This window comes from Aspergillus glaucus (genome assembly GCF_001890805.1).
Source record: "Aspergillus glaucus CBS 516.65 unplaced genomic scaffold ASPGLscaffold_1, whole genome shotgun sequence".
NCBI lineage: Eukaryota > Fungi > Ascomycota > Eurotiomycetes > Eurotiales > Aspergillaceae > Aspergillus > Aspergillus glaucus.
The window spans coordinates 438,541-466,457 of NW_019170453.1; the positions used below are offsets into that span (position 1 = coordinate 438,541).

A 27,917-nucleotide genomic window follows, 5' to 3' on the forward strand; every position below is an offset into this window, starting at 1 on the left:
ATGGTCTGATAAAAGCAGTTGAAGTTGGCCGCAGCGCATCAAGGCGCCAAGACCGGTTTGGATTACTTCAGCACGCCATCCCTGATACAGTAAAGCGCCGAACCACCGCGCTTAGCGGCTCCACCAACCTTAGCGCCGCAAAATAAAAGCCAAAATTTTTCATCCTCTCGCTCTTTTTCCTTTCTTCTTTAACACACACGGATCTGTGTCCAGCGATCCCGTTCACAGAGTAAATCCATGATTTTAATCCTTCACGGGTATCTGTGTTTCGGTTGATTACTGGGCAGTTCGACGTTATACGGAGCCATCTTTCCTGTGGATGGTTTTTTGGCAATCCGGTCGACAGATCTCAGATTAAATGCCAGCTTCAGGTGTTCACTCTGGTCTTGAGTTCCCTTTTGGTGAACTCGGCTGGAGAGCCTGGGTGCTGGCGGCGTCATATTCCTGATCCCTTCGCTGAAGCCGTTGGCTCGTGAAGTTGGGGAAAAACCATGACATGCCAACATACTTACCTTTCTTGTTATGATGATGTATGTAGAACACTTAGTGTTGTCTTGTAGTAGAAACTGGAGTCCATATTGAGATCCTACCAAGCTCTTGTGTTGCGTGCCTCTGTACAGTACAAGTACTTTGATTCGCGCTCAATAATGAACAAGACTATCGTACCAACATGATCTTATATGCCATGACTATCGTCATCATCACTCATCATCCTTCAACACTCCCTACGGAGCGTTTACAACAACTTCAAATGCCCCGTCACGTTATCAACCACGCTCTTCGGCCCCAAAACACCCAGCACCGTCCGACTCCCACTCGCAATCTGCGTCCGTCCAGCATCCTGGATCACACGTGCGCAGAGACCAAGGCTAATCGCCTGCGCCTGGAGCAGCTGCAACTCGTCCTCCCCTTTGATCTGTAGAGCGATCTTGGCTTGTCCTTCGCGTTCCCAGCGGCGCAGGATCGGGGATTCGGGGGCGTGCGTGAGGAAGTATTTGTAGCAGGCGAGGGTTGCGTGCGAGCATTGAGCGGCGATTTTACCTGTAGCGTTTGCCAGTGTTGTCAGTATCAAGTACTCAAACCTGAATAGTTAAAGGGGAAGACGTACCCTTGGTCATACCCAAATCCGTCCGGACAACAAGAACCAGCTTAACCTCTTCCTCGTTGTCGTCGAAATTGGCCAATTCGCCCTGCTCTTCATCCTCGCTGTCTTCCTCCTCTTCCTCGTCATCTTCGTAGTCTTCATCCGACGAATCCTTATGAACCTTCACATTGTAGCTATTCGGCCAGCCTTCTTTCTCACCCGAGAAGAGTCGGAGGGAAGACCCTTGGCCGACGAAGTAGCCTGTGACGCCGGCGAGGATGGCGGTTGCGATCACGTACGCGGTTGTGGAGGGAGGGAGACGTTCGAGTTCGGCCATTTTGTCTGGTTTTTGTCTTTTGTTCGGGTTCGTGAAGGGTAGGGATATGGGTAGAGGGGCGTAGAGCGTATGATAGATGTGAGAAGCTGCGATTTTTTCCTGTAGCTGCGGGAGCTGTTCTCCGCCGAATGTTCTTTGGCAGATCTGCGCCACTGCTAGAACTCAAACGTCGCTGATTTACATGCTCTAGGGCAATTTTTTGATGGGATTGATACGAGAATCAATGGAATGCGCCTTTTTTTTATTCAAATAATTAATATTATGCATTTTGCACCCCCCGCAACTACCCAAAAAACAAAAAATAGGCATGACCAAGCGTGTTATTGCTGTTCGTTATATACATCCCTAAAACTGTAAAGCAAAAAGCAACAAAACTTCACCCATTCAAATGCTCTTAGCTCGCTTGAGCGGGGGCAGGGGCAGGTGCCTGGTTTTGGTTTCCAAGTCGACGGCTCCTAGTGCGAAAAGTTAGCATCACGCACAGAGCAAGAAGTGACAAACTTACATCATAGACCGGCTGACGAAACTGATGAGGACCATGAAAAGCCATTGAGGGATCAAGCTGAAAGCGTAGATACCATAGCCCAGAGGAACGATGAGTCCGTTCTGAGAAACCCAACCGTCCGTCGGGTGCATGGCACCCTCGTAAGCGGGAATATCCTGGTAAGTCTTCTTGGAGTGGACCTCGTAGATGGTGTCGGCGGTAACGGTGGTCGAGTTCAGACGGACGATGTGAAGAGGAGTCTCAGGGCGTTCGGGTCCCTCCTGGGCCTGGGGGACCTGGAAGTGCCAAAGGCTAGGTGCGCCAGCGACCCAGGCAGAGCAGAGAACCTGGTTGGCTTCGCAGTCCAAGTAACCGAGATTGGGCGCGGTAGGGTCAGCGGAAAACAAGAGGACGGATTCCTAATAAACCAAAGAGTCAGCGATTTTTATTCCCGAAACGACGTCGCGCCCCTTAATTTTCGCGGTGTCACTCACGTTGAAAGCCTTGTTGGCGCGCTCACAACGGCCAAAGCAAGTTTTGTTTCCTCCAGTCACGAAGACAAGCCATTCCTGAGCTGCCCCCGATGGTTCAAGGGTGGCTTGCCAGTTCGTAAGGTTTACCGGGGTGACGGCCTTCTCCTGGACCTTCTGTTCGACCACCTTCTCAACGGGAACCACGGGAGTCGCGGTAGGGAGGTAATCCTTGGCCTTGTTAAACCAACCCTGCACACGATCTCCCAGAGGGACCTGCTCTTGCGCCGCAGCAAGCGCGGGGAGGATAGCGATGAACGGAGTGAAGCGCATGGTGCTAGTAAAAGCGACGCGTTCGGGTCAGCCACAGACCAACAATATTCTCCGGGGGGAAAGAAAGGGGGGAAACACATCGATTTCCATCGCTAAAGTGAATAAAAACAACACTTACCTGGGCTAAATTAAAGAAGCGCACTTTGGAGGGAGCTAGACAAGTTGAAAAGGGGCCAAAGTACGGACAGCAGATGCGGAGTGAGGGAGAGGTAGGACGAAGAGAATATGTATGTTTCTGTTGTCGACAGTTGACGACACTTGGCCGAAGCGCCGGCAAGGAGATTCGGGCACGTGTCCGGTGGGGATTGTTTACTCCTACTCAATCAGGTATGCGCTTATGCTCTGCAGCCTGGTTTTTATCGATAACGCTCTTTTCTTTCTCTTTTCTGGAACATGTGCTTTAATGATATTCAGGGTCCCGTTCAGTGTCTCCTCCATGGATGCCCTAGGCTGCTCATCGCGATTCCGGTGGCCATTCTTTATGAAACACTCTTTCAATTCCACGGCGCCAGCTTGTTGCCACAATTACCCAGTGATACGCTGCAGAGAATGAACAGGTGCAAGTTGAATGGTGAATTAATATTGACTGTCACCTATGTACAATTTCGTATACGGATCTATTGCATAGCCGTCAAAAATATATCTAGAATAATCGTACTCGATGAAGGCATGAGACCACTATTGCATATCTAAGTCGCTAGAAAGTACCCAAAACAACCAGCAAGTACTGTAATGAAAGGAAACAATTAAAAAAATATTTGAAGCAGAAGGAGCGAAAGAAAGAACAAATAAATTTCAAAAAAAAAAAAAAAAAAAAGGAAAAAAAATATCGCTATGGCCAATATGGGGATCGAACCCATGATCTCCCGTGTGTAAGACGGGCGCCTTAACCACTGGGCCAATCGACCGGAAGCCGGATTAGATTACCGCACAATTTAATATATAAAACATACAAATGGAATATCCGGGCATGGAACGAATAGAAATCAGACTGCCAGGGCCCTATTTGCGAAATCACGATGGGACGAATAACAAGAAAAATGTAAAGAAAGAAAAAGAAACATGCGTGCTGGTCATTGTGTCACATGCCCTTTTCCAATGAAGCGAAATATATACGTGAAGGTTCTAGGCGTTCGAGGACTGACTGCGAGAAAAAGAAAGTTGTCTTGCTTTCTAGGGTGAAATATGGTTGGCAATATGGAGCTCGATTTGCATCAATAGACCGAGGATCACACCTGTTATCGAAACCCTGTTCTTAACGCCAAATCCTTGAATCAATACGTACGACGGAGATATGCCGTGTTGTAACTTAACCTGGATCAAGATATATGGAAGGCACGACTGGAGAAGCTAGTCCCAGTATGTGATGTCCTAATCGGGGTGGGAGCTTCCCGTTTTGATAATGTCCAACATAGCTTCCCTGTACCTTCCTTTCGAGGAGTTCCTCCCCTCAAAGACCAAACCATCTGTTTCCTTTCTCTCCGTCTATCCAACTTTTCTCATCCAAATATCCCTTTGCCTATTAGCATCCATCTTTTAACTGGCATCGCTATTAGCATACGCATTTACCCAGCATCAGCAAGTTGCCCCTTCGAATTCTCTGCTACGAACGTCACGCCAAAATGTGGTTGACCTGGTTTCTGCCCGCCAGATGGCTGCAGGTTGTTCTCGTTGTTGCAGCGATGATAGAGACCAGCTTTGGTGCTGCTTTGAAGAAGAACGTCGTGGATGAAACCCGTGGTGGTGGGTTGCCTACTAGCTTGACGTGAACGTACAACTGACACTCTGAGCAGAGATCAAATCAACGAACAAGATTGCAACGAACGATACAGCCGCACGCAACGTAACTTCTGCCGGTGACTTCCCCGTCTGTACCTATCACAATGGCACACTCTCGCCCTTCTGCCTACCACACAACGGAGCGGATGTCATAGTGGATGCGACTTACTATGTTACTTGGAACGCCGACTTCTATCCGTTGAACGCTACGATCACGATCGAATTGCGATACCCCAATTCCACCGAAGGAGATTCGGCTTTCACTTCGGAACGAACGGATAACAGCTACGGATACATTCCCCTTCGCATGCGCAAAGAATGGCTCCAGGGCAAGCCACACAACGAATTGACCCTCTACATCATCGAGCTGGATTCAACCTCGGACCGGAGAGCTCGTGCTCGACAAGGACCGACTGTTGTGCTTCATCCAAAACCAAAGGAACATTACAAGCCCCCTCCTCCCCTGCCGTTCAACAGGCTAGCGCTGATCATCGGCTTGCCGGTCAGTGTAGGAGTGGTGGTTCTCATCGTGGCTGGCCTGTTCTTTGGTATGCGGAGAAGCAGACAGATTGGGGTCGCACATGCCAAGAGGTCTCGAGGCAAAGGCTATGGAATTGGAAAATCACGGAATGAGCGCCTGGGGCGAAGCAGACATTCGATGGACGACGATGCGGATGCTGCCCTGAAGAAGTATTCTGACGCTGACGAGGACATGTCGGAGATTGCAGACTCTGATCTATATCATGATCTGTACCGGTCTGGAAACTATGGGTTCGACTCGCGAGTTGCAAAGCTCAAGAGCTGGAGTAATTCGTAAATTTCCTAGGGCTCTTAGGTTTGATATGTTCGGAAAGAAGGATGTCGAGTATGGTTTGAACGGTTTTGATGATTTGGTGATATGATTAATGATCAGGTTGTCGTCGAGACGACTTAGCACTCTTTTTCTGTTTCCTGTTTTCGTTTAGTCTTTGTGATTGTATGCATTGCGAGAGAATATTCCTAGCGAATGAACCAGAGTCGTCTTCTCTTCTACATAGTATTCCGTACCTCCGCTGTGGTAGTTGACCAACAAGAGACGCGGGAAATGCCATTACCGTTCGGGCGGTGGGCGAGTTGTAAGCCATGACGTAGATTATGGGTGCAATATAGCGGGGTTACTGTGATTATCTGAGGAGAAAGGAAGAATAACCATGGGTGTCTGCCTGTTGATCGATTACCAATGTTTTGAAGGCGAGACTCGGGTTCGGCTACAGAATAATTGAGATTATGTTCCAGAATGGCCAAAGTGCTGCATTCGTCTCGCGGTGGACATTTTGGTCTATAAGCAACTCCGAGGCCGATGTCGGTCATCGTTTTCGGTTGTCCGAATGAGGGCTGACCATTATTAGTATACACGGTCTGTGATATGCCAATGAATGCCAGGTCTACATAGTAGTACGGGGCACTGCATACTGCCAAACTAGGATAGTATTTCAAAGAAAGAGAAAAAGAAGATCAAAGATGTACCGGGGTTGATGGCATCTCAAATAGCAATGCTTTTTCAGGTGAAGATCACGTGCATCACATGATTTTTTGAAATTGTTACTATTCAGAAGCACTTGTAGACAGAGTACCACTGGGGTAATAGCATTATTGCAATAATCTTGTAAATGCTCATGAATAAAAGTATGCCTGCTCAGTATAAACAATGACTCACTGAGCTGAAGCGCAGGATTGTCAACTCCCCACACGGCGCTGAAATTTTCGCATTTGCCGCACTCAGACCGCCCGCCTTTTTTAAACTCGACCCTCTTTTCCTTCTCGTCCGGCCGATGACTCTTCCTCGTTCCTAGCGAGTTGCGATTACCATTTCTATTATTTAAACTATTTCGAAGTCGTCGATTGTGATTCACTTCTTCGAACTTTTGTGTTGTTTCTTTTCTTTATCCTGAACGTTGATATCTCCCATCTATACTTGCCCTCCCCACTACACTTCTCTCTCCCACACAATGTGTCCCGGTGCAGACCAAGAGCCCAATGGGCATGCCAATGGTGCCACTGGTGTGGACCAGAATGTCAACGGTGGTATGCATAGATTCCCGTCCTCCGGGGGAGGGGGGTGTGGTCTTCGAGCTAACCGATGCGTTGAAAAAAATTAGATGCCTCTTCGCACCCCGGCTTCACCGGCGTCGAAACTCGTCAAAACCCTCACCCCTCCAGCGCTCGTAACCCCTACGGCCACAATGCCGCTGTTACCGACTTCCTGAGCAACGTCTCGCGGTTCCAGATCATTGAGAGTACCCTCCGTGAGGGTGAGCAGTTCGCCAACGCCTTCTTTGATACCGAGAAGAAGATTCAGATCGCCAAGGCTCTCGATGACTTCGGTGTTGACTACGTGAGTCTTCTACGAGATATGCGACGCGAGTGGTTTGCGATAGATTGAGCTGACCTGTTACTCTGTAGATCGAGCTTACCAGCCCTTGTGCTTCGGAGCAGTCGAGACTTGACTGCGAGGCTATTTGTAAACTCGGTTTGAAGGCCAAGGTATGCTCTTATAGTCTGGCATTGGATATCGTTTGAGACGCCTCTAACGGTAATGCAGGTTCTCACCCACATCCGTTGCCACATGGACGATGCTAGAATCGCCGTTGAGACTGGTGTTGACGGAGTGTAAGTGCTGGTACATTTATCTGTTTAGGAATATTGAGAACTAACAATGTCCAGTGACGTCGTCATTGGTACTTCTTCTTACCTCCGTGAGCACTCTCACGGCAAGGACATGACCTACATCAAGAATGCTGCCATCGAAGTTATCGAGTTCGTCAAGTCCAAGGGCATCGAGATTCGTTTCTCCTCTGAGGACTCGTTCCGTTCGGACCTCGTTGACCTCCTCTCCATCTACTCTGCTGTCGACAAGGTCGGTGTCAACCGTGTCGGTATTGCTGACACCGTTGGTTGCGCCTCTCCCCGCCAGGTCTACGAGCTTGTCCGTGTTCTGAGAGGTGTTGTCAGCTGTGACATTGAGACCCACTTCCACAACGACACTGGATGCGCTATCGCCAACGCCTACTGCGCCCTCGAGGCCGGTGCTACTCACATTGACACCTCGGTCCTCGGTATTGGTGAGCGTAACGGTATCACCCCTCTAGGTGGTCTGATGGCCCGTATGATGGTTGCCGACCGCGACTACGTCAAGAGCAAGTACAAGCTCGAGAAGCTCAAGGACATTGAGGACCTCGTTGCTGAGGCCGTTGAGGTCAACATTCCTTTCAACAACTATATCACCGGTTTCTGTGCTTTCACCCACAAGGCTGGTATCCACGCCAAGGCCATCCTGAACAACCCCAGCACCTACGAGATCATCAACCCTGCCGACTTCGGCATGTCCCGCTACGTTCACTTCGCTTCTCGCCTGACCGGCTGGAACGCCATCAAGTCGCGTGCCCAGCAGCTCAACATCGAGATGACCGACAACCAGTACAAGGAGTGCACCTTCAAGATCAAGGCCCTTGCTGACATCCGGCCCATCGCTGTCGATGATGCCGACAGCATCATCCGCGCTTACTACCGCAACATCAAGTCGGGAGAGAACAACCCCCTCCTCGACCTGACTGCTGAGGAGCAGGCTCAGCTTGTTGCCAAGGAGAAGGAGTTGGCCGAACAGGGCAACACCTCGTAAAGTGGTAAAGTCGACACCATTTCCTTTCTACATTGCATACCTTTTCATTTGTCATGTTCCATATACATCTGGTTTCATTTTTCTTTGCTTTTTTTTAATTTTTTTTTTATTTTTTGGTCATGTATTGCGCTCCCAGCGACTCTCCGTCTAGGGAGAGATGTGAATTTTGATGATTTGATGCTTTATATGTTCTGGGTATATTCCATTGTGTATTTAACGGGGGTGGGGAGTTATAAAAGTCTTCGAGATGGTCCTAAAAGAATGAGACAAGGGAATTCATAACGGAAAATGACGCGAGAGAGACTGGTGTTCAGAGAACTTATCTATCCTGTATATAGCAGGTTATGAGTGGCTATATTAGCATTTCAATTTTAGTTCTATCACGCTCATCTTGATTCATACGCGTAGAATCCCGGGGCTGGACCAATAATTATAGGTAGCCTCACAGAACGGTCATTTCTGCCTTTCCTGGACTATTCTCACCAAATCCAAGACTATTTGAAATACGCGATCGAGGTAAAAGGCAGAACAATTCATGCCTGCCACGAGATGTCACAGATTCTATCGGAAATAGGGTACCGATACAGGCCCGAAGAAACGACCAGAATCGCTCAAATAACATGCTACATACCCATGATCACCACCTAGTAGCTATACCTAAAAAGCGAATCCTGAATATCCGTAATATCCTCCCCATCCCGATACTCCCTACCAGCATACCGATGCCCACCCTTATCCCGTCGCTGATTCTCCCTCCAGCACAGAAACCAGTACAACCCCATCACAGCGACAAGAAGACACCAAGTCACAATGGCATTAACAACACCTTCAAAGTACCGAGGAGCTGCGTTTGATTTCCAGAGTTGAGGCGCTGCGATGCACCCAACGCAGTAGCCTATGAAGTAGAGTGTGTTGACGGTGGCGCGCTTGGTGTTGCCTTTTACGTTGGAGGCGCTGAGGCTTAGGAGGATGGCCATTATGTCGGATATGCAGGATGCCTGACATGTCAATTATCTTAGTTTTCGAGAGGGGGCTTATGCGTTACTCACCAGCCAGGAAGATACGATGAGTCCCCACCCAGCTGTGAGCGGGAGCTTTAGTAATAAGATGTTGCCGATTAGGGGAGGGATGGTTAGGAATATCACCACTAAGCATCTGTTGTTGGGGAGTAGAATGCAGCCCAGGATACCGATCCAAATGGCCACGATTTGTACTGCTCCGGAGGGTGAGATAAATAGCATAGTTTGGAACTTGTCATAGTTCAAGTTTTTGATGATCAGGGAGGCGAACTAGATGTCCACGGTTAGATATCTATGCAAATGTATATGGCAGAAAAGAAAGCCAACCGTAAGCACCGGCGACTGCATCGTCACCAGAATCCCAAACGCGAATACCAGCCAAGCCCTTATATCCATGGCAGATTCTTTGACTTGTGCAATTGAGAAATAAGTCTGGTCACCACCGTCTCGGTCCAGAGCCATTCGTGCCATGAGGACCTCTCGTTCTCTCTTTGTCAAGAACCATGCTGTTCCAGGGTTCGATGGGACGACCAAGTGGAACAGAACCCCGAATCCAGCTGTCAGTGCACCACAGATGAGAAATAAGACCCGCCATGGAGCTAATTGGAATGAGGATGTTTTGCCAATGCCGTACATCAGGAGACTACCGAGGACCTGCGCAAGTCCGTTCATTGTAACCCCATATCCTGCGGTAGTTAGTACATAGTTTCGACGCATAGAAGAGTAAATGTTGGCTCACCCCACCCGAGAAGCATGCTCTTTCTTCCTATACCACATACTAGTCAGTGTCACGAATGCCGGGGAGACGGCGCCTTCACTGAGGCCTAGCAGGAATCGCACAGCTGTGAATTCTGCGAAGTTGTGGGGGGCTGCGAGGCACATGCATATACCTCCCCATATCACACTGCGTACATATTGACTTGTTTTAGTGGGATGTTGAGGTGGGCGGAGGTTGTGTCTTACATTGTAGCACCGACTAGTCTGGCTAATGGTAATCGACTCATTAGGTAGATGAATGGGTACTCGGAGACCAATTGACCTGCATTGTATCAGTGGGGTGGTTGTTGGTGGTAACGCAACTATACCTAGATAGAACAAGGACGAGCACCACGAATATTCCGATCCTTGGAGGGAGAGATCTTCGATTAGGCCGAAAACAGAGGCATAACTCAGGCTTTGCTTATCCAGGTCTGCTACTGTCAGATGGGTCATCTATGGCTGGCGAGGATTGCTCACACTGGAAGAAAAATACTAGGCACATCTATATCAATCGGTCAATGGAACAGCGTTTATAAGAGGACTCCTCAGTCTTACCATTGGCAACACAAAACAATCAATCTTCTTTATCACACCCCGTTCTTCATCAAGAGAAAATGGTAAATGAACACTTTCATCCTGAATATTCACATTTGCAGTCTCATCCCCATATCTGAGATCAACCTCCTTCTCTTTTCGCAAATCCGCCATACTTCAATATACCAGGCGATAATATGCCGACAAGAAGTTTGGGACACATACGCACAGCTGAGCAGAGCTGAACGGGGGATCTACGTGTAAATACAATTCAGCCCTTGCGGAGAAATACTACGCATGGACTCGCTCCCTAGTTCCCTGGCCCGGCAGACGAACCGGTCTCGACCGGGGTTAGGGTCATGGGTTGATGATAAAGGACTTGTCGTCCGAGATAACTCTTGATAGGTCTGTTTCAATTGTATAGGATGCGGTCTGTGTGCCGCAACTGACCCAGACCGTATCATTTACTGGCCCTGACAAATTGCACACGTCGTGATCTCATTCTCCACCAAATAAGCTATTTATCCATAGTATTGTTCTGTTTGATTTATACGTGATCCATAGTGGGGAAACCGGAATCACTGAATCGATAACTATGTATACGATTATTGCATATTCTGTTAGTGTCCGCCTATTTCATATTTCACCTACCCAATCTATCATTGAAAAATGATCGTGAAGATACGTCGCCACCCGAGCTCGGGCCGGGCCCGTGAGGGGGTGGAGTTTTGGAGTCTGTAGATACCGAGGGGAAGATTGACTACTAATGCTGAAAGAGGGGCTTGGATAAGGTGACAGCTAGACCAATTGAGCAGTGGTGGGGATGTGATTCCTCGGGGCTTTTCTCTGATAATAAGGACGAATCGTGCTCTCAACTACAAGTTCCTACGGCTATAATTCTGGCCATCATGAGCAACAGTGCGAAGCCTTGGACCTCACAGGAGCCACATCCGGATATCACTTTTATCAATGCGAATGTCGTCGATGTCGAAGCTAGCAAGATCATTCCCAGTTGCACCGTTCGCGTCAAAGATGGCCTGATCGCAAATGTTACGACTGGGAATTCGTCGAACGTCCCTCAAGAATCAAAGGTCGTCGATTTGAAAAACAAGTACATCTGTCCTAGTCTGATAGACTGCCATGTACACCTTACAGCGACTCCCGGAAACGCTGCACTCAAGGACCTGTATGCAGCAAGCCCGAACGCCATCGCGTATCGCACTGCGTATGTTGCACGGGAAATGCTTCTGCGCGGATTCACCACCGCGCGCGACACTGGAGGCGCTGATGCCGCTCTTCGTGATGCTATCGCGGAGGGACTTATTCCTGGTCCTCGTCTCTTCATCGCGGGAAAAGCTCTCTCGCAGACCGGTGGGCACGGCGATTTCCGTGCCAGTTATCAGGGCAGTGAGCACAAATGCTGCGGTGGACACTCCCCATCCTTAGCTCGAGTGTGTGACGGGGTTCCCGAATGTTTAAGTGCCGTTCGCGATGAACTGCGCCAGGGAGCCGATTTTATCAAGATCATGTGTGGCGGCGGTGTTGCTACACCGACAGATGGCCTTGATATGCTACAGTTCACGGCGGAGGAGATTCGTGCCATCACCACGACAGCGGCGTATTCCAAGACATATGTCACGGCGCATGCTTACACGGTTGAATCCATCCGACACGCTGTTGACAACGGGGTTCGTGGGATTGAGCACGGAAACTTCATTGACCGCGAGACGGCTGAGTACTGCAAAGAACGAGGAGTCACCTTTACTCCTACATTGGTGACCTATAATGCCATGACACAGCCTGCTTTCTCCCACTTCCTCGATGAGTTCAGCCAACAAAAGAACCAAGTGGTTCTCAAGGGTGGTCTTGGTGCGTTGGAGATCCTCCGTGACGCTGGTGTGACCATGTGTTATGGGTCAGATTTGCTGGCGGGCTTGCATATTATGCAGAATGGGGAGTTCTCCATCCGGGCACAGGTGTTAAGCGCCGGAGAAGTTTTAAACTCGGCCACCGTCAACGCAGCCAAGTACATCGGGATGGAGGGCAAGTTGGGTTGCATCAAGACGGGGAGCATCGCAGACTTGCTGGTTCTTAATGCTAATCCGCTGGAGGATATTGCCATCTTAGATCGTATTCATGATAGTATGGTTGGGCTTCTGAAAGATGGAAGAGTGGTTACCCACAAGTTGGATGGATTGTCGGTTGATCGCATATACAATCCTTGTGGGGTTCAAGCATGAATATTACATTTCAGATGCAGCTAGAAAATACCTGTTCATAGTACACATCTACTGGCCTACGTGGTTGAGCATGATTTAGTTAACTAAATAACTAGTTACCCAATTCGGCGGTTACAACCGAGGCAGGCGCATCCCTCAAGTGTAAGTCGATCTCCTGCGAACTTCCGACTCTCCTCTTTCCCTACTCCCCATCACTCGCTTTTCCCTAGAAACTGATCCTACTCTAATCCTCGCATTTTTACTCTATTGTTCCTCTATCGATAGTACATTGCGATCGGTTAATACTTCGTGATGGCTTCGTCGGTTTTCCCGGTGGGCTTGCAGAATAGACTGCTGGGCTTCACCAGGATTGCCAACGTGCAGCTGTTGAACTTGGATCTGTATGAGACTTACTTTCCGTCTATCACTAGAAGACAATATTTTCCGTGGAATTCACTAACTCTGAGCCTGTACGCAGTATCCGGAACATCATCTTCATCCTTTTCGTTTTCCGATATGCCCGCAAGACGTTCTACTCGGTACGCGGCTACGGCATCTTTGGCAGCATCCGCAACGTCTACGCCGCAGTCCGTCTCTTCTGTTACTCGATTTTCCTTCGCTCTCCCGGTGTCAAAGGTCAGGTCGACAAGCAGGTCACCACGGCCATCGAAGGTCTGGAAAAGAAACTCGTTGCGAGCGGCCCCGACGTCACACGGTACCTAGCTTTGCCCAAGGAAGGATGGTCAGCCGAGCAGGTTCGCGCGGAACTCGATAAACTCGCAAGTTTGGAACATACACGCTGGGAAGATGGCCGTGTCAGTGGTGCTGTGTATCACGGTGGTGATGACCTGTTGAAGCTCCAGGCCGATGCCTTTGGTCAGTTTGGTGTCGCGAACCCGATTCATCCTGATGTGTTCCCTGGTGTTCGTAAGATGGAAGCTGAGGTTGTTTCTATGGTATGTGCATGGCTCGTTTGATTATCAGGAGAAGTGGCTATGACTCACATTTTGCTCCTTTAGGTCTTGTCGCTGTTCAATGCTCCCTCCGACGGTGCCGGTGTCACTACCAGCGGCGGCACGGAATCCATTATCATGGCTTGTTTGGCAGCTCGCCAAAAGGGATACACCGAACGGGGTATCAGAGAGCCTGAGATGTGAGTTCTCGTTTCTGATATGATTGAACCAGAAGGGGTTACTGACAACCACCAGGATTATCCCCGATACCGCTCACGCTGCGTTTATCAAGGCCTCTCATTACTTTGGAATCAAGCTCCACCGTGTTTCCTGCCCGGCTCCCGACTACAAGGTTGATATTGCTGCTGTTCGCCGGCTGATCAACCCGAACACCGTCTTGCTTGTTGGTTCTGCTCCTAACTTTCCTCATGGTGTTGTCGATGATATTCCTGCACTGTCTCGCCTCGCTACCTCGTACGAACTCCCGCTCCATGTGGACTGTTGCTTGGGCTCCTTTGTCATTGCGTTCCTGAAGAAGGCTGGCTTCCCGTCGCCTTACGAAGAAGAAGGAGGGTTTGACTTCCGTCAACCCGGTGTTACCAGCATCAGTGTGGATACCCACAAATACGGATTTGCGCCAAAGGGAAACTCTGTGCTATTGTACAAGAACCGCACCTATCGCAGCCACCAGTATTTCATCTATCCTGATTGGTCGGGTGGTGTCTATGCCTCTCCCTCCGTGGCGGGATCCCGACCCGGTGCTCTCATTGCGGGCTGCTGGGCTAGTTTGGTGAACGTTGGCGAGTCCGGATATATCAAAAGCTGCCTCGACATTGTCGGAGCCGCAAAGAAGTTTGAAACGACTATCAAGGAGCACCCAGTTTTGTCCCAAAACATCGAGGTCGTTGGTGATCCCATGGTTAGCGTCGTCGCCTTCCAAAGCAAGAACGGGGGCGTTGATATCTATGACGTTGCGGATGACTTGTCCTCCAAGGGATGGCATCTCAATGCTCTCCAGACGCCTGCGGCAATCCACGTGGCCTTCACTGTTCCCACGGCGTCTGCTGTCGACCAACTCATTACCGATGTGGTTGAGGTTGTCGAGAAAGAGCTGGAGAAGGCTGAGGAGCGGAAGAGACAAGGGAAGTCCTATGTCATCGAACGTGGGGACACTGCTGCCCTGTATGGAGTGGCTGGCAGTATGCCAGACAAGAGCATTGTCAACCGCCTTGCTGAAGGCTTCCTCGACACGTTGTACAAGGTCTAAACATGGTAGCATCTTGTCGAAAGAAACTGTATTTTTATTGTTTACTTCTTGTGTATAAGAATTTGTCCATAATGGGCCGAAGCTTCGTGCAAGAGGGTCCAGACTGAACACACACTCGCGGGCGTTAATGGCATGGATGCGGGCACTGCTTTAGTATATAGTATTACGTCTGCCAAAGTTCATTTGATATTTTTATGACATAAACCGTATTAACTTGAACATTCTTCGTACTAATAAAACATGCGCAAATGCAATATGTATAATACAGTGCCTGGTAAGAAATTCGTCGACAATGGGCGTGATCAAAATGCCCATGCCATCGTTCGAGTCTGAAGACAAACTCCAGCGTATCAGGTATCAAAAAAATCAAAAGCAGCAACACTCAAGTAGAGAAAGAAAGCAAGACCTTGCTGCCTCGTAGTTCTCTACTCTCTCGTCTGCTCCACAAACTCCGCATTCCCCTTCTTCTCAACATAATAACCCGGGTCCGGTTTCCGCTGCAGATGAACCTCCTGCTTCGTTAACCGCCTGTCGACCTCCTGCACCTCAACAAGCTCCTTGACCTTCATGACCTGACCTGCGACGGACTGCGAGACGGGGTGGAAGACGGTTGCCATGCGCTTTTTGAGGCCGAGGGCTTTGAGGACGTCTGTTGTTCGGCGGGGCATACCGATTGCGGAGCGGAGGAGGGTTATGCGGAAGAAGGTCATTTTGGTTGGTTTGGTTTATTGAGAGATTGGTATAGAGTGGTGGTGGTGGGTTGCGGGAGGTGGATTCTAAGGATTGGCTTTTGGGCTTGGTTTGAGAGGGATAATGCGAGATTGAGAGCCGATGTAGAGGTGCAGTTCCGGTGTCCTCTTTTCGTAAACTTGCTTGAATTCGAGGTCTCGTTATTCGGTGGAAGCGCAATGCGGGAGGATTCGAGGATTCGGATGGATTCAATGCTTGTTCTCTGGGCCGTAAAGAAACGTAATTCGATATCCACAAGAGATCTAAATGTTCGCAATTCCTTCGCCCGTCCAATGATCGTAACTCTTTATCGTGCCGGAGAACGGAGGATCTGTATGTGTATACCAATCTATCTCCAGCGGGAAAATTGTCAGTCGGTCAGGCAGGCGGAGAGTCACGTGGAGCTCCATTCTGCCGGCGTCTTTGCGGGAGGGACGCTCGACGTTGCAGGAATGAAAGTATGCAACTGACGAGGGAGTTCCTCGCTTTCTTTTGAAGGTATTTTGCTTGTTGTGTTGCGCTTCTCTGTGTGAATTGGACACCGTTGTGGTCAAAGTGGTGTATGTTTATAATGGAATTGGGGTTACTACTATCATCTGGTGTATACTGACGTCTGGTTCAAAGGTCGGAGAGCTTACGGTCGATCACCAGTGCCATTTGACATTGTTTAATTGAAAGATTGTGAGACTTACGGGGATATATGTCTGCCACCCGTGCGTGCTCACCAATTCGATAACCATACCTAACGTGACCCCTCCCTAAACCACCTGCCAAAATGGCGCAAGAAGCCGGGTCCGATGGAACGCTGGCCATGCCCCGGCTTGACGATATCCTACGGCACCCAGAAGACCTCGATAAAATCACCGGTCTAAAAGCAGAGTACTCGCGCAAGAAAGCCGCCGTCGACGCACACCTCCGCGAGGGTCTCCGTGACCAACTCGAAACGGTACAACGCAGCATCAACGCCCTAACAGAGGGCCAACGACAGGTCGTGAAAACAAAAGATGAACTGCAGGGGATAGACAAGCTGTGCGCGGAGTCGCAGACGAGCGTTGAGGACTTCTCGCAGATCGACAAGCTAGCTAAGATGCAGAGGCATTTCGAGGCTACGATGATGATTAAAAAGGGGTTGGAGAGTTTCAGCGCGGATCTTGCTGAGATTGAGAATCTGCTTACGGAGGATGATGATGATTTGGAGGATCAGCCGAATATGTTACGGGCGCATATGCTGATTTCGCGACTGAGGGATTTTCGTGATGAAGCGATGGATCAGATTCGCAAGGCGGGGGATGATAGTAATGAGGAGACCCTGATTGATTACTTTCAGGGGTTGGATTCGGTTATTGAGTGGTTTGATGATCATCTGGGAACTGCGTGCATGAATTTGATTCCGCTCGTGCAGTCGGATAACAACAGTATGGTAGTTCGACTGGCAGTGGTTGTCGCAAACGAAGAGAAGAACGATGAGACGGTGCGTGCGTTGCAAGAGGCACAGAAGGATCATAAGGATTTGGCAAACCGATTCAAGTCCATGAATATCGGCCCCAAGACGGTTCGCGGCTACAAGGAGAAGTTCACCCAGGCGATCGAGTTCTACGCGCAGAATCAATTTGAATCGACTAAGGAGGGCTTCCTCGATGATCCTGATAGTATGGAGAAAAGCTTCCGGTGGTACTTCAATGATCTTTTCACCGTCAAGCAGGGCATGCAGCAGCTCATGCCCAAGAAGTGGAAGATCTATCACACTTACACCAATATCTATCATCGGATGATGCACGATTTCCTGGTTGGTTTGATTGACGACCCGGAGTTACCAGCGGACAACCTGCTCGCGATCATTCATTGGTCTGAGAAGTACTACAAGAAAATGAAGAAGTTAGGCTGGGCACAGATGGAGCTACAACCCAACATTCTCGATGATCGTGAGCCTGAGCTTATTCGACAATGGCAGAACGTCATCATCAAGGCTGTCGGGGAATGGATGGACCGGATCCAGACGGCAGACACGAAGGGACTTGTCGAGCGGATCCCAGACTCCTTGGACACGAATATGGAAGGATACTTCCGGACCCGGACTCTCCCAGACATGTGGCGTATGCTTAACGAGCAGATCATGGCCGCCGGTGCTTCCTCGCGGACAGATCTCGTCGAGGGTATCATCGATTCCATGTTCCAGGTTCTCAAGGGCCGCCAGTCAGCCTGGCAGACGCTCATCGACGATGAATGTGCCAAGTACAAGGCTCCAGGCGGCGACCTGCTAGACGGTATACAGTTATTGCAGGACTGGCTTGTCGCCGTGGCTAACGACCAAATCGCCTGTATCGATGACAACGACGAAACAGGCCAACTGGGCTACCTGACTCGATTCAAGAACGACTTCGAGCCCTACGTGGATCCGAAATACATGGCCTCGCGCGCCATGGTAGAACTCGACGCCCTGCGCGACGGCTACGTCGATCTGAGTACCCACTGCCTCAACCAATTCGTGCAAGTGGTCTTCTCCGTCGACCTCCGCGGCACCATCCCTGAATTCTTCACGCAGAAATGGTATGGTGATTTCGCTATGAAGCGCATCACTTCCACCTTCGACGATTACATGGCCGACTACTCACCCGTTCTGCATCCCTCCCTGACCGACATTCTCGTCGAGGAATTATCCGACGAACTCCTCGTCCGCTACCTCTCCTCCGTCCGCAACAAGAGCGTCAAGTTCCGACCGTCACAAGACCCCTACACGGACAAGTTCAAGGACGACGTTCTTACCGTATTTGCCTTCTTCCAGAAGTACCCAGATTCCTTCGCTGCTACTATCAAGATGAAGTGGAGGCTTGTTGACTGGCTTGTGCGGTTGCTGGAGTCGGAGAAGGGACCGGCGCTTGTGGCTGTTTATGAGAACTTCAAGACAGAGTATTGGGATTTGCAGCTTACCTGGGTTGAAGCTGTGTTGAGGACTAGGGATGACTTTGAGAGGAGCATGGTTAGTGCTACGAAGGCGAAAGCTGCGGAGCTGTCTGTGGAGGTGGACATTGAGACGTTGATGAGTCGGGTGAGATGAAGTTGCTTCCCTTGGTATTATGTGAGGGTTATTCCATCAGCGAGGCGTTTGGGACTTTCTTTTCATTCTAGTTTTCACGTTCTAGCATTTAGATGTTTGTATATAGCTCTATATACCTCGTTAGTTATCCAATCCATCAATATGATATACATGCATCCCTTGCGACAGCTACTCCGTGACCTTTACACCACCATCCGAACTCCCATCACTATCATCATCCATTATGATCTCAGTACCGGTAACGGCCTCAGTAGCCGGTTGAATGCTGGGGTCCCAGCTCAAACTCCTCTCCGCAACAACCTTGTATTTCTCTCCTAGGCGGGCATTCAATCCGTCCTCATCGGGATTCGGCTTCTTTGCGCCCATCTCACAAATGCACACGGATTCCAGAGGGAACTCCTTTGCCCAGACAAATGGATACTTGACGGCGTCGCCTGACCCTGATGCATCAGATCTAGGTGATCCCTTCCTCTTCTTTTGTTCTGGGTCATCGTCTAGATCTCCTACGTTGCTAGCGCGTCGCAAGTTGTTTCTACCTTCTGCTGGCAATGATTCGTTGCCATGGGGTGTACTACCTGCAACAGTCACTGCCGCAGATCGGGGCGTCGTCCTATGACTATCGAGATAATAATCCCGATAGTGGTCAAGGATATCTCTGGCATCGAATGTATACCGGCTATTCTTCTTGCCCTTGGGGCCATCCTTGCCCTTGAAATCATCTTTGCGTTGCCGACCTTTAATGTATATCGTGTTCACGACAGTGGCGTGTAAGAGGAGTGGTCTGGGCTTGAACTTGGGTTTTTGGGGGATGTGGATTGGTTTGATAGGGGGTTTGGGAGGTTGGGATTGGGATAAGGCTGATTTTTCTTCTGCGAGGGTGACGGGTAATTCCTCAAGGAGAGAGGATGATGTAGTGTCGTTGACGCATAATGGTTTATTTGTTGCGGCGGTAGAGTCGTTCTCGTTGTCGACACTGCGCTCTTTCAACTTATTCCCCTCATCCTCTTGAGAAATCCCTTCCGCTGCCCCTCCATCGGGATTTTGTCCTGCCTGACGCTGAGGAGGCTCCTTATATTCCCCCTGCAAGAACCCAGCTTCGAGGAACTCATCCCGCAGCATCTCGCAAAAGGGGTACAACCGGGACGTAGGATCCACCGGTGTAGCATGCAGAACTGTAGCAGAGCGTGGTCGCGGAAGAGCATGTAATGATTCGAGAGAAACGTTGAATGGCCGAGGCATGGTCTGCGAGATTGTGGTAGCAGGACCAACAATCTCCTGCACAGAATCAAACTCGCTATCGCCACGAGATCCAGGAAAAGAAGGAGTTGATGGTTGTTCCAATCTCCCTTTCCTTGAGCGGATATTCTCTGCCTTCTCCTCCGCTTCGTGCATCATTGCGACTAGATCTAGTGACTGGAAGAACTCCAGGGCTTCTTCGAACCGTTCTTTCGAAGGAAGGCTCATGACGCCCAGGGTAAGGTGGAGTGTTCCCACGGGTCGCAATGCGCCGTCAGGAATTAGCGGTCTTCCTTGATCGATGCTGGCTTGTTGGGGACCATTTTGACCTTGTTCTTGCTGCGCCGGTGATGCGGGAATAGTTGCCTTGAACGTCACAAAAGACGATTCGAGCTGCGGGAGAGAGATGGAATTGACGAGTGGTAGACAGAGGAAATGAGTGAGTTGGGGTTTCTTTTCTTTGCGTGGAGGAGGTCGGAAGTTTCCTCGGGGTTTGTTGTTCTGTTCGGACATGGTGTGGAATGGTTGGTGGTGGTGGTAATGACGATGATGAAATCGGCCGTTGTAAAGTGAGAATTGCAATGAGAGAACAGGCCTTGGAGACCTGAGAGATTTCAGCATTAATGAATTGAGTATGAGTAGAGAAAATGTCTATGAACGAATAATAACCAATGTAAATGAGATTAAGAGTTAGGGTGGATGGAGCAGCGAAAGCGATGATGTTACTTGAGCCATGACATTTGTGATCCGCACTTCTTCCTCCGCAGCTTTTTGTCCTGCTCTCTTCTCTTCTCTTCTCTTCGCATTGCAAACTGCCACCATTATACTCTACATTTCAAATCAAATCCTCTGAATAGCCATTTCTACATAATCCATCATGCTCCCCCGCGCCCCCCGCGCCCTCTCCGCCGTGCGCCCATCCCTCCGCATCAGCCGGATCGCAGCACCAGCTGCCATCCACCCTCGAGTTCCCCAACAACCCCAACCAGCTCTTCGCCAGAGCTTCCACTCCTCCCCTATCACCCGCAAAGGCATCCACCCCGAATCCTCCGAACCCCCGGCCCCGAAGCCGCAGTCTCACAACGTCGCCGGTGCAGCAGTCCACATCACAGAGCCGACGCCATTGACGGACGCGCAGTACTACGAGTACTCGGAGCATTATCTCGAGTCGCTGCTGAATGAGGTTGAGCGGACGGCGCAGGAGGATGCGTCGGATTTGGAGGGGGAGTATAATGTGCGTTACGTCCCATCTCATCTATGAGAGCGTTGAGGGATTGACATGCTAATGTTTGTGTTACTGCAGGCCGGTGTATTGAACATCATTGCCCCCGGTATTGGCACCTTCGTCTTGAACAAGCAGCCCCCGAATAAGCAGATCTGGCTTAGTTCCCCGATTTCCGGGCCCAAGCGGTACGACTGGATTGTTGAAAGCGAGGGGCAGAATGAGAAGCAGGGAACTCGGACTACTGTCACTGGGCAGTGGGTTTATCTGCGTGATGGGTCGAACTTGACGGATTTGTTGAATTCGGAGTTGGGCTTGAATTTGTCCAAGGATATCTATAGCGAGGAGTTATATTAGGCAGAGGGGATGGGTTGTATTATCTACGCAGGAAAAGGAATGTGATATTATGTATATTGGTTGTTGATTTCAATTTCATGTTTTGACGAAATATATCAGCATGGACTGGATCCTTCTCCCGTGAAGGAATAACCGGACAGTGTGACTGGTTTGGTCCGGCCCATCCATCATTCGCGACCGCATGCGAATCCATCTCTACCCCAGCAACCTACAACCTGCGCGATGGCAGGCTGGTCGTGGCCAAATCCCACCAAGTAACACATTCAGTGTCCCACGAGATGCGCAGGGCGCAGGGCGCAGCGGAGGATAGCCAGGCGGGATACCGATGCCTATGACCATTGCCAGTGTTTTCGCGACGTAGCTCTTGCAGTTCCCTCCCACCCCAAGTGAGCCAATCCCGAACTTGTTATTTCCAAGCAAGAATGGTTGCGTCTCATCCTCAAACCAGGAATAGCGTCATGCGGTTTGCACGTTTCGTCGGACCGTCGTTAAAGGTAGTCTCTCGTATATAATCACGCCTTAGGAAGATCGGCCTGTCACATTAAACCATTAGCTTGATCCTCCATTTAACCCTGAGGAGAAAAGAAACCCACCTCATCAAATATAACCCTAATCATCAAACTACAACTTGGACACACAGCAATCTCCTCCCCATCTCGCAGGTCATCAATGCAAATCTCGAACCGATCGCCGCAGGGACATGGGTAGTGGTAGATTTGGAGGTTGGGGTCGAAGGTCATGTCTTCGATTTCGATCTCGTCGTAAATGGAGAGGGATTCGTCGTCGGCCATTTTGATTCTTTTGATTTCTTGTTTTCTTATCCTGATTGTTCCTTTTAATGGATTGTCCTGGTTGGTGTCTGTCTGGTGAATGATTTGGATATCTTGGTGGCGCTGTCGCAAAATTTTTGGGACGGGTCATGTGACTGAGGGGGTGCCTTATCAGATCTGCATATCATTTGGATTGTGTGCCTGAGGATGCATGTACATCTCATTGAGGGTATCAAAGGAAAACATCAGAAAGAAGTATCTACTTCTCCAAGCTCTTTATCTCCATCTCCACCGCATCCATCTCCTTGATCACACTGGCATACTGTCGCGCAATATCACCGAGCGGACCGGATCCAGACTCCCCGTTCAACTCCTCTATAGCAAGCTCTCGTCTCTCTTCTAACCGCTCGCGCGTCGCCTGGAGATGTTTCTTGTATCGGGCAAGAGAGGAGATCGTCTCGGGGGTGTATATGGTAGACCCAATATCCAATTTCATCACGCTGTTCAGAGTTAGCCTTGCCTAGGCAATCTTGAAGTGTGGTGTAGACCAACCCCAACTTCCCCTCAATACCCTGCGCCACCGTAGCCAAATGCTCGGCCTTAGCCTTCGTAGCCCTGGAAAGCGCCCCATGCTTTGCACGCTCCAACAGCACAACCGTCCGTTCAAGCACCTGTGCCCTCGTCGCGAGTACCTCCGCTGCGGTCGCGGCCATCTGCTTCCTCGCCGTGGGTAACTCTGACAACTGAACCTGACGTAGCTGCTGCAATCGCTCGCCAAGTCGCGGTTTCAGCAGCGCCGGCTGTGCCGATTTAGTCGTGACTTGTCGCGTACGGACTCGAGGGGTTCGCGGGGGTTCTTTGGATTCTGCGGTGGCCGAGTCGGTGTCTGTTATGGCTCGGAGGTCGTCGACGGCGGATGTTAGGGCGCTGGAGAAGGAGGGGATGAGGGCTGGGATATTGGCGTAGAATGCTTCGATGTCTGGAGCTAAAAGAGAGGATACTTCGCTGCTTTCTATGCCATTACCGGGGTCGTCGATGTCTTTACCGATCTGGCCTCGCGAAGTCTCCAGATAAAGTACGATTATAGCGACGATGTCTCGGTACTATATCAATTCCCAATCGCATCATTCAAAGTAAGTCCCCGGTCTTCTCCAAGAGACGAGTAAATACCCAGCCAATAGGAACTGACCTCATCCGACAACCCACTCTCCGGATCGAACGCCAACCGTCTCAACGTCTGTTTCTCAATTTGTCTCCTTGCATGCCGTACGCGGCAATTCTTCAGGTCCTGTATAAAACCGCAATAAGAGATTCCGCATCAATAAGTCGCAATCATTATGGCTTGCTGCTGCGTACTTCCAGGACTTCTTGTCTGGCCGGTTGCACATCGTTTGCGCGTGTAGACCCATCGGGGTTGAGCACGGTGGTTGTGAGTTGTTGGTATAGTTTTTTGAATTGGGTATTGCTTTCGAGGATCGTGGGATCGCAGGGAGGAATCATTGTGGTTGTTGCTATGTTTGGGTGATGTGGTTGTTGATGCGGAGGTTGAAGGTCACCGTCATCTTGACTCCGCACACCGCCTAGACTTTCTCTACTCTTACCCTTTTCGGTGTCTATAGAACTTCAGTTTTACAGGAGTGGACGGTTTTTGTTTGATATTCTTCACTTCCATTTCACATTCACATCGTAATCATACATACATCCAGTGCCATCCAAAACCCACAGCAAGAAAATCACCATAGCGACCATTCATCGCATGGGCATGGCGACAAAGGATAAAAAGACAGCGGTTCCAATGAATCCATCACTGCTCTCCTTCCACATTCCGAAAATAACTCCCACAATGTCTCAACTTCTTCGAACGTCCCCGGAACGACATCCTCAGACAGTCGTCACATTATTCTCCCTCTCTTCTGTATCGAACACCCACACGCAAGAAATAAAAGGGAAATAACACAAGTCTGAAAGCTGGAAAACGCTTCTCAAAAACACGATGGCCAAGCCATTTGCTGGTTGGCGAAGAATCCACGAACTCGCAAGAGAACTGAAAGAAGTGGAGATAGGTTGGTCGCGGGAAAAAGAGAAAAAGAAAATGAAGAACACGAAGATGATCATATATGTACAAGAGGTTGTTCAGGATAAATCCGCTTGGGTACGCAGTACACTTTAGTAAAGGTATCGCGTGGCAGCAAGAGATATGCAGGACAGACCCCGTTATTAGTGTAGAAGAGAAGACATAGAAGAAAACGGCAAAAGATGAAGGCTTCTAATTGACTCGGATCACTTGAGAGTAGTAGAGCGAAGTTGGAATAGAGAATACATAGCATCTTAAAGCAAAAAGGTGCATTGCATTTATTCTTCCTCGCTCTCTTCGGAATCATCATCTGAATCATCACTGCTCTCATTCGGCTCGACAGAAGGAACCGGATCCGGCGATTGACCGCCACCACCCTCGAAGCGCGACAGGTTGTTAGCAAGCATGTTAATTTGTGCTTCTTGCTCATACTTGCTCATCGGCTTATTCTTCTTGGGCTTCGGGCCAGCAGGGTTATTCGGGATAGCGGGCGCGGGCTCATCGTCATCCTCCATGACATGCGGAGCGTTCTTCCTGACGAACTTGAGCAACATCAGCAGAACATCATTGGGAAGCTCATCAATATCCAGCTCGATCTCAGTCTCTTGGGTACCCTGCGATAAAGTAAGTTAGAACAGTTGTCGGAAAATAAGAGAGAAAGAGGCGAGACATACCTTGAGAGCCGGAACGTTGCTTTGGATGATCTTAAGAGCTTCCTGCATTTTCTTGTCGGGAAGGCTACTGATGCCATTGGAGATGAGCTGCTTCTCATGGTAGGTGACGAAACGCTGCTTCTCAGGCTTGGCCTTGGAACTCTTCTTGTCCTTCTTGCCAATGGAGATGGACCCGCTCTTCTTCGGATCCTTCTTTCCAACAGACTTCGACTTGCCAACCTTCTTCGATCCAGGCGGAGTCTTCTTTTTCTTCTGGGTAATCGCTTCAACCTGACGGGACATCTCCGCAATCTGCTTCTGCAGCAGGGTGAGCTTTTCGGTGTCCTCATCACTTTCTTCCACGTCTTCATCACTGTCTTCGTCAGAAGAGTCGAGACTCTGTTGCTCGTTCTGAGGCTCATGAGCTTCAAGATAGCGAGTCTTTTGTGCCCACTTGTTGTTGAAAACCTCCTCAAGCGTTTTTCCGGCCATGAAGGTCGGGTCGCCAGGAATGTTGAACTTGAAGCAATTCTTAAAGATCTGACGCATGTCGGATTCGAAGTCCTTCGCATTTTCATATTCACCGGCCTTGAGCTTAGCCGTCATGGTTCCGAGATCCATCGGCTTCTTGATGATGCTGTGATAAGTCGGAATATTTAGCGCGACAGGGTCAACCGGGTAGTAGAAAGGCATGGCGTAATTGTAATGCTTGTGTTTGTAAACTTCATCGAGAACTTCTTGGCAGAATCTCAATTCCCACTGGAACTTCTTCTTTTTCGGCTTCGTAGAGTAAGGAAGGTCCCGCTTGGGGGGATGGATGGAGCGCTTAGGACGTCCATCGGCGGTGGTCGAGTCACGGCGGATGAGAGGCAACCCTTCAGGGCCCAGAGCAAATGTCGTTGCTTGGGGAGACCCAGCTGCACGTGGACCAGACAGGCTGGGGCGTGCCTGTGGTCGAGCGACTGTGGTCTTGGGAGATCCCTTCTTGGACTTCTTTTCCTCGACCTGGTCCCGCCGGGGGAGGTTGACCATCTGTTTATCGAAAGTGGCTTTGAGCTTCTGACCCTCTTGGGCAACCAAGTGATCCGGACCGTTGAAAGTCATGGCGTTCTGGACCATCAAATAGAAGTCGTCAATGACGTTTTGTGCAGTGGGATACTCATTGACCTTCAATTTGCGCTCAATGGTCCCGAGGTCCATAGGACGAGAAATGAATTGAGGGTAGTGAGGAATGTTCATTTTAATTGGATCAACAGGCTCCCGGTAGAATCGCGCATCGTTCATACGCTTCAAACTCTGGACTCCTTTCAAGAGAAACTTGTGCTGCATCTTGGTCATGGTCCTACCCTCGCTAGCTGGCGGCGCAGCAGAAACATCTGTGGCGGGCGTAGGCAAGTTTGCGGCACCCGTATCATTCGAAGCGGGAACGGGAGCCGGAGCAGGTGCTGTACCTCCAGTGGCAATCTTTGTACGCTTCGCAGCTGGCTCATCGCCATTGTCCGGTTCACGTTCTCTGGAAATCTTGGTCGGAGAAGCTGGAGGTTCCGGTGCGTCCCGCATCTCCTGGTCGTTGTTCTGTGGTTGATTACTAGTGACATCCAAAATAGGCGCACTGTCCAGCTTGGTATCAACGGAAGGGTGATGAGGAAGTTCAGCCTTCACTGTGGTCGAATCCTGCTGGTGCTTAGGTGTCTCTGGATTATCTTCCACCTTGACTTCCGACGAAGGCTCCGCTGCGGGCTTTGGAGCGTCTTGCGATGCTGGAGATTCCTTCGGAGCTGTGCTGTCCGCATCGACATCATTAGACGAATCTTGAGAAGCCGGCTGTTCAACAACAGGTTTTTCCTCAGCAGGCTCCTTCTTGGTCTCATCTGTTGTCGCGGCCTGTTTCATGTTCGAAAGTTTTGCGTCTTCGGCTGGAGGAGTTGCCTGGGGAGCGACTGGCGGGGCAGCTGTATCAGTAGCGGACTGGGCGGAAGACTCGGAGTTGGCGCCGTTCGTGGTGGCGGAATTGGCGACACCATTCTCAGTCGCACCGTTGGGAACGTCGGGCTTGGAATCAGTCACTGGAGGAGCTTGCGCGCTGAAAGCAATGTGTCAGTGAATAATCCCCGCGGACTGGCAACACGGGCTGGCAAAGGTGAATACATACCCTGTGACAACATCGGGAGAAGAGATTCCATTTGGCGACGGCGGCAGTTGAGGCTTCTCCTCCTTCTGAATGGAGGGAGCCTCGGCAGGCGGCGTCGCCATTGAGAGCTCTGGGTGTGTATGAGGAGAGATCTTAAGGAAGAAAATCCCTCCAGTAGAAAGCGTAGAAAGAGGAAAGGGAAGCCGAAATACAAGGACTCTAGTAGGACACAGCGACACAAGCGATAAGCTCGACTCAGCTATCGAAGAGTGAGAGAGATTAGGAAGTGACAACAGCAAGACTGAACTGGAATAGGTACTCTCTGCGCTATTATCACAGACTAATGGAATCGAATTCTCCGTCGAGCGAAAATAAGAAACGGAATAAAGAAAAGAAACCTGATTAGATGACAGAAACCAAGGTCTCCAGCGCTGGTTGTTGTTATTTTTCTTTGAGGGTCGCCAGAGCCCGAAGAGATACAAAAAGAGAAGAAAGAGTCGCAGAGTGGAGAATGCGACAGGAAAGCGAATTTATATTGCCAAGAGGCGGTCAGAGACGAGTCACGTGGGCGGCAACAGTGGCAAGCTCGATGGTTTGCTGGAAGAGGAAAGAGAGGAGAGAGAGAGAGAGCAAGGTCAGATGATCGTCAGGCAAGGATGCAGCAGCGACCACAAGGGAATAGTGTATGCCTCAGGCTGTCAAGATGAAGAGGAAAAAAGAAAACAGGATCAGCCACTCCTGCAGGCACTGTGGCTGGAGAAAAAAAAAAAATAAGGGAAGATGACGACGTTGAT

General features: G+C 49.9%; 12 protein-coding genes and 1 non-coding gene across 13 annotated transcripts; 6 read left to right on the forward strand and 7 right to left on the reverse strand.

Annotated features, from left to right (window-relative positions):
* Positions 1-736: 736 nt before the first annotated feature.
* On the reverse strand, positions 737-2,708 carry ASPGLDRAFT_62694 (aminoacyl-tRNA hydrolase; the record flags this gene model as incomplete). The annotated part of the gene is made up of 4 exons (XM_022548564.1): positions 737-1,041; positions 1,109-1,437; positions 1,927-2,324; positions 2,400-2,708. The coding sequence occupies 4 exons, from the start codon at positions 2,706-2,708 to the stop codon at positions 737-739; spliced, it is 1,341 nt and encodes a 446-aa protein (XP_022405779.1).
* Positions 2,709-3,543: 835 nt separating this feature from the next.
* Positions 3,544-3,616, reverse strand: ASPGLDRAFT_t12. Its single transcript has one exon. It is a non-coding gene; the product is annotated as a tRNA-Val (tRNA).
* Positions 3,617-4,066: 450 nt separating this feature from the next.
* ASPGLDRAFT_70919 (DUF4448 domain-containing protein) lies at positions 4,067-5,472 on the forward strand. Its single transcript, XM_022549521.1, has 2 exons — positions 4,067-4,451; positions 4,502-5,472. Exons 1-2 carry the CDS (start codon positions 4,331-4,333, stop codon positions 5,302-5,304), a joined length of 924 nt encoding a protein of 307 aa, XP_022405780.1. The 5' UTR covers positions 4,067-4,330; the 3' UTR covers positions 5,305-5,472.
* A 671-nt stretch (positions 5,473-6,143) lies between these two features.
* Positions 6,144-8,534, forward strand: hcsA (homocitrate synthase). Its single transcript, XM_022545328.1, has 5 exons — positions 6,144-6,551; positions 6,626-6,861; positions 6,930-7,010; positions 7,069-7,136; positions 7,191-8,534. The coding sequence occupies exons 1-5, from the start codon at positions 6,476-6,478 to the stop codon at positions 8,143-8,145; spliced, it is 1,416 nt and encodes a 471-aa protein (XP_022405781.1). The 5' UTR covers positions 6,144-6,475; the 3' UTR covers positions 8,146-8,534.
* A 72-nt stretch (positions 8,535-8,606) lies between these two features.
* ASPGLDRAFT_70921 (uncharacterized protein) lies at positions 8,607-10,664 on the reverse strand. The gene is made up of 8 exons (XM_022549522.1): positions 10,479-10,664; positions 10,401-10,425; positions 10,250-10,354; positions 10,128-10,203; positions 9,944-10,068; positions 9,492-9,850; positions 9,195-9,434; positions 8,607-9,143 (listed from the first exon to the last, which is right to left on the reverse strand). The coding sequence occupies exons 1-8, from the start codon at positions 10,629-10,631 to the stop codon at positions 8,790-8,792; spliced, it is 1,437 nt and encodes a 478-aa protein (XP_022405782.1). The 5' UTR covers positions 10,632-10,664; the 3' UTR covers positions 8,607-8,789.
* A 607-nt stretch (positions 10,665-11,271) lies between these two features.
* ASPGLDRAFT_41065 (uncharacterized protein) lies at positions 11,272-12,808 on the forward strand. The gene has a single exon (XM_022545330.1). It carries the CDS (start codon positions 11,366-11,368, stop codon positions 12,695-12,697), a length of 1,332 nt encoding a protein of 443 aa, XP_022405783.1. The 5' UTR covers positions 11,272-11,365; the 3' UTR covers positions 12,698-12,808.
* Positions 12,809-12,988: 180 nt separating this feature from the next.
* Positions 12,989-14,896, forward strand: ASPGLDRAFT_115614 (sphinganine-1-phosphate aldolase DPL1; the record flags this gene model as incomplete). Its single annotated transcript, XM_022539703.1, has 4 exons — positions 12,989-13,077; positions 13,155-13,632; positions 13,696-13,829; positions 13,885-14,896. The coding sequence occupies 4 exons, from the start codon at positions 12,989-12,991 to the stop codon at positions 14,894-14,896; spliced, it is 1,713 nt and encodes a 570-aa protein (XP_022405784.1).
* A 425-nt stretch (positions 14,897-15,321) lies between these two features.
* ASPGLDRAFT_116158 (mitochondrial 54S ribosomal protein uL30m) lies at positions 15,322-15,606 on the reverse strand (the record flags this gene model as incomplete). The annotated part of the gene is made up of 1 exon (XM_022539749.1): positions 15,322-15,606. The coding sequence occupies one exon, from the start codon at positions 15,604-15,606 to the stop codon at positions 15,322-15,324; it is 285 nt and encodes a 94-aa protein (XP_022405785.1).
* A 492-nt stretch (positions 15,607-16,098) lies between these two features.
* ASPGLDRAFT_201591 (SNARE-binding exocyst subunit SEC6) lies at positions 16,099-18,738 on the forward strand. The gene is made up of 2 exons (XM_022543053.1): positions 16,099-16,185; positions 16,250-18,738. Exon 2 carries the CDS (start codon positions 16,401-16,403, stop codon positions 18,678-18,680), a length of 2,280 nt encoding a protein of 759 aa, XP_022405786.1. The 5' UTR covers positions 16,099-16,185; positions 16,250-16,400; the 3' UTR covers positions 18,681-18,738.
* A 221-nt stretch (positions 18,739-18,959) lies between these two features.
* On the reverse strand, positions 18,960-20,378 carry ASPGLDRAFT_89573 (uncharacterized protein; the record flags this gene model as incomplete). The annotated part of the gene is made up of 2 exons (XM_022550469.1): positions 18,960-19,537; positions 19,655-20,378. Coding segments are annotated over 2 exons (1,302 nt in total), but the record flags the coding sequence as incomplete, so codon positions are not given.
* A 415-nt stretch (positions 20,379-20,793) lies between these two features.
* Positions 20,794-21,495, forward strand: ASPGLDRAFT_30852 (frataxin family protein; the record flags this gene model as incomplete). The annotated part of the gene is made up of 2 exons (XM_022543983.1): positions 20,794-21,150; positions 21,220-21,495. The coding sequence occupies 2 exons, from the start codon at positions 20,794-20,796 to the stop codon at positions 21,493-21,495; spliced, it is 633 nt and encodes a 210-aa protein (XP_022405788.1).
* A 566-nt stretch (positions 21,496-22,061) lies between these two features.
* ASPGLDRAFT_62704 (uncharacterized protein) lies at positions 22,062-23,765 on the reverse strand (the record flags this gene model as incomplete). The annotated part of the gene is made up of 5 exons (XM_022548565.1): positions 22,062-22,293; positions 22,529-22,765; positions 22,818-23,368; positions 23,455-23,553; positions 23,622-23,765. 5 exons carry the CDS (start codon positions 23,763-23,765, stop codon positions 22,062-22,064), a joined length of 1,263 nt encoding a protein of 420 aa, XP_022405789.1.
* A 733-nt stretch (positions 23,766-24,498) lies between these two features.
* Positions 24,499-27,661, reverse strand: ASPGLDRAFT_202002 (putative transcription regulator BDF1). The gene is made up of 3 exons (XM_022543054.1): positions 27,145-27,661; positions 25,014-27,075; positions 24,499-24,953 (listed from the first exon to the last, which is right to left on the reverse strand). Exons 1-3 carry the CDS (start codon positions 27,243-27,245, stop codon positions 24,618-24,620), a joined length of 2,499 nt encoding a protein of 832 aa, XP_022405790.1. The 5' UTR covers positions 27,246-27,661; the 3' UTR covers positions 24,499-24,617.
* Positions 27,662-27,917: the final 256 nt, after the last annotated feature.

Bases quoted from the DNA above. Each gene is read 5' to 3' on its own strand.
- ASPGLDRAFT_70919 (XM_022549521.1), top strand. From the start codon at position 4,331: ATGTGGTTGACCTGGTTTCTGCCCGCCAGATGGCTGCAGGTTGTTCTC. The intron at 4,452-4,501 runs GTGGGTTGCCTA...CACTCTGAGCAG, and splicing joins CGTGGATGAAACCCGTGGTG to AGATCAAATCAACGAACAAG.
- hcsA (XM_022545328.1), top strand. From the start codon at position 6,476: ATGTGTCCCGGTGCAGACCAAGAGCCCAATGGGCATGCCAATGGTGCC. The intron at 7,011-7,068 runs GTATGCTCTTAT...ACGGTAATGCAG, and splicing joins AACTCGGTTTGAAGGCCAAG to GTTCTCACCCACATCCGTTG. The intron at 7,137-7,190 runs GTAAGTGCTGGT...AACAATGTCCAG, and splicing joins GAGACTGGTGTTGACGGAGT to TGACGTCGTCATTGGTACTT.
- ASPGLDRAFT_70921 (XM_022549522.1), bottom strand. From the start codon at position 10,631: ATGGCGGATTTGCGAAAAGAGAAGGAGGTTGATCTCAGATATGGGGAT. The intron at 10,069-10,127 runs GTAAGACACAAC...ATATGTACGCAG, and splicing joins AGACTAGTCGGTGCTACAAT to TGTGATATGGGGAGGTATAT. The intron at 9,435-9,491 runs GTTGGCTTTCTT...GTGGACATCTAG, and splicing joins TGCAGTCGCCGGTGCTTACG to TTCGCCTCCCTGATCATCAA.
- ASPGLDRAFT_41065 (XM_022545330.1), top strand. From the start codon at position 11,366: ATGAGCAACAGTGCGAAGCCTTGGACCTCACAGGAGCCACATCCGGAT.
- ASPGLDRAFT_201591 (XM_022543053.1), top strand. From the start codon at position 16,401: ATGGCGCAAGAAGCCGGGTCCGATGGAACGCTGGCCATGCCCCGGCTT.
- ASPGLDRAFT_202002 (XM_022543054.1), bottom strand. From the start codon at position 27,245: ATGGCGACGCCGCCTGCCGAGGCTCCCTCCATTCAGAAGGAGGAGAAG. The intron at 27,076-27,144 runs GTATGTATTCAC...CATTGCTTTCAG, and splicing joins TCTCCCGATGTTGTCACAGG to CGCGCAAGCTCCTCCAGTGA. The intron at 24,954-25,013 runs GTATGTCTCGCC...ACTTTATCGCAG, and splicing joins GCAACGTTCCGGCTCTCAAG to GGTACCCAAGAGACTGAGAT.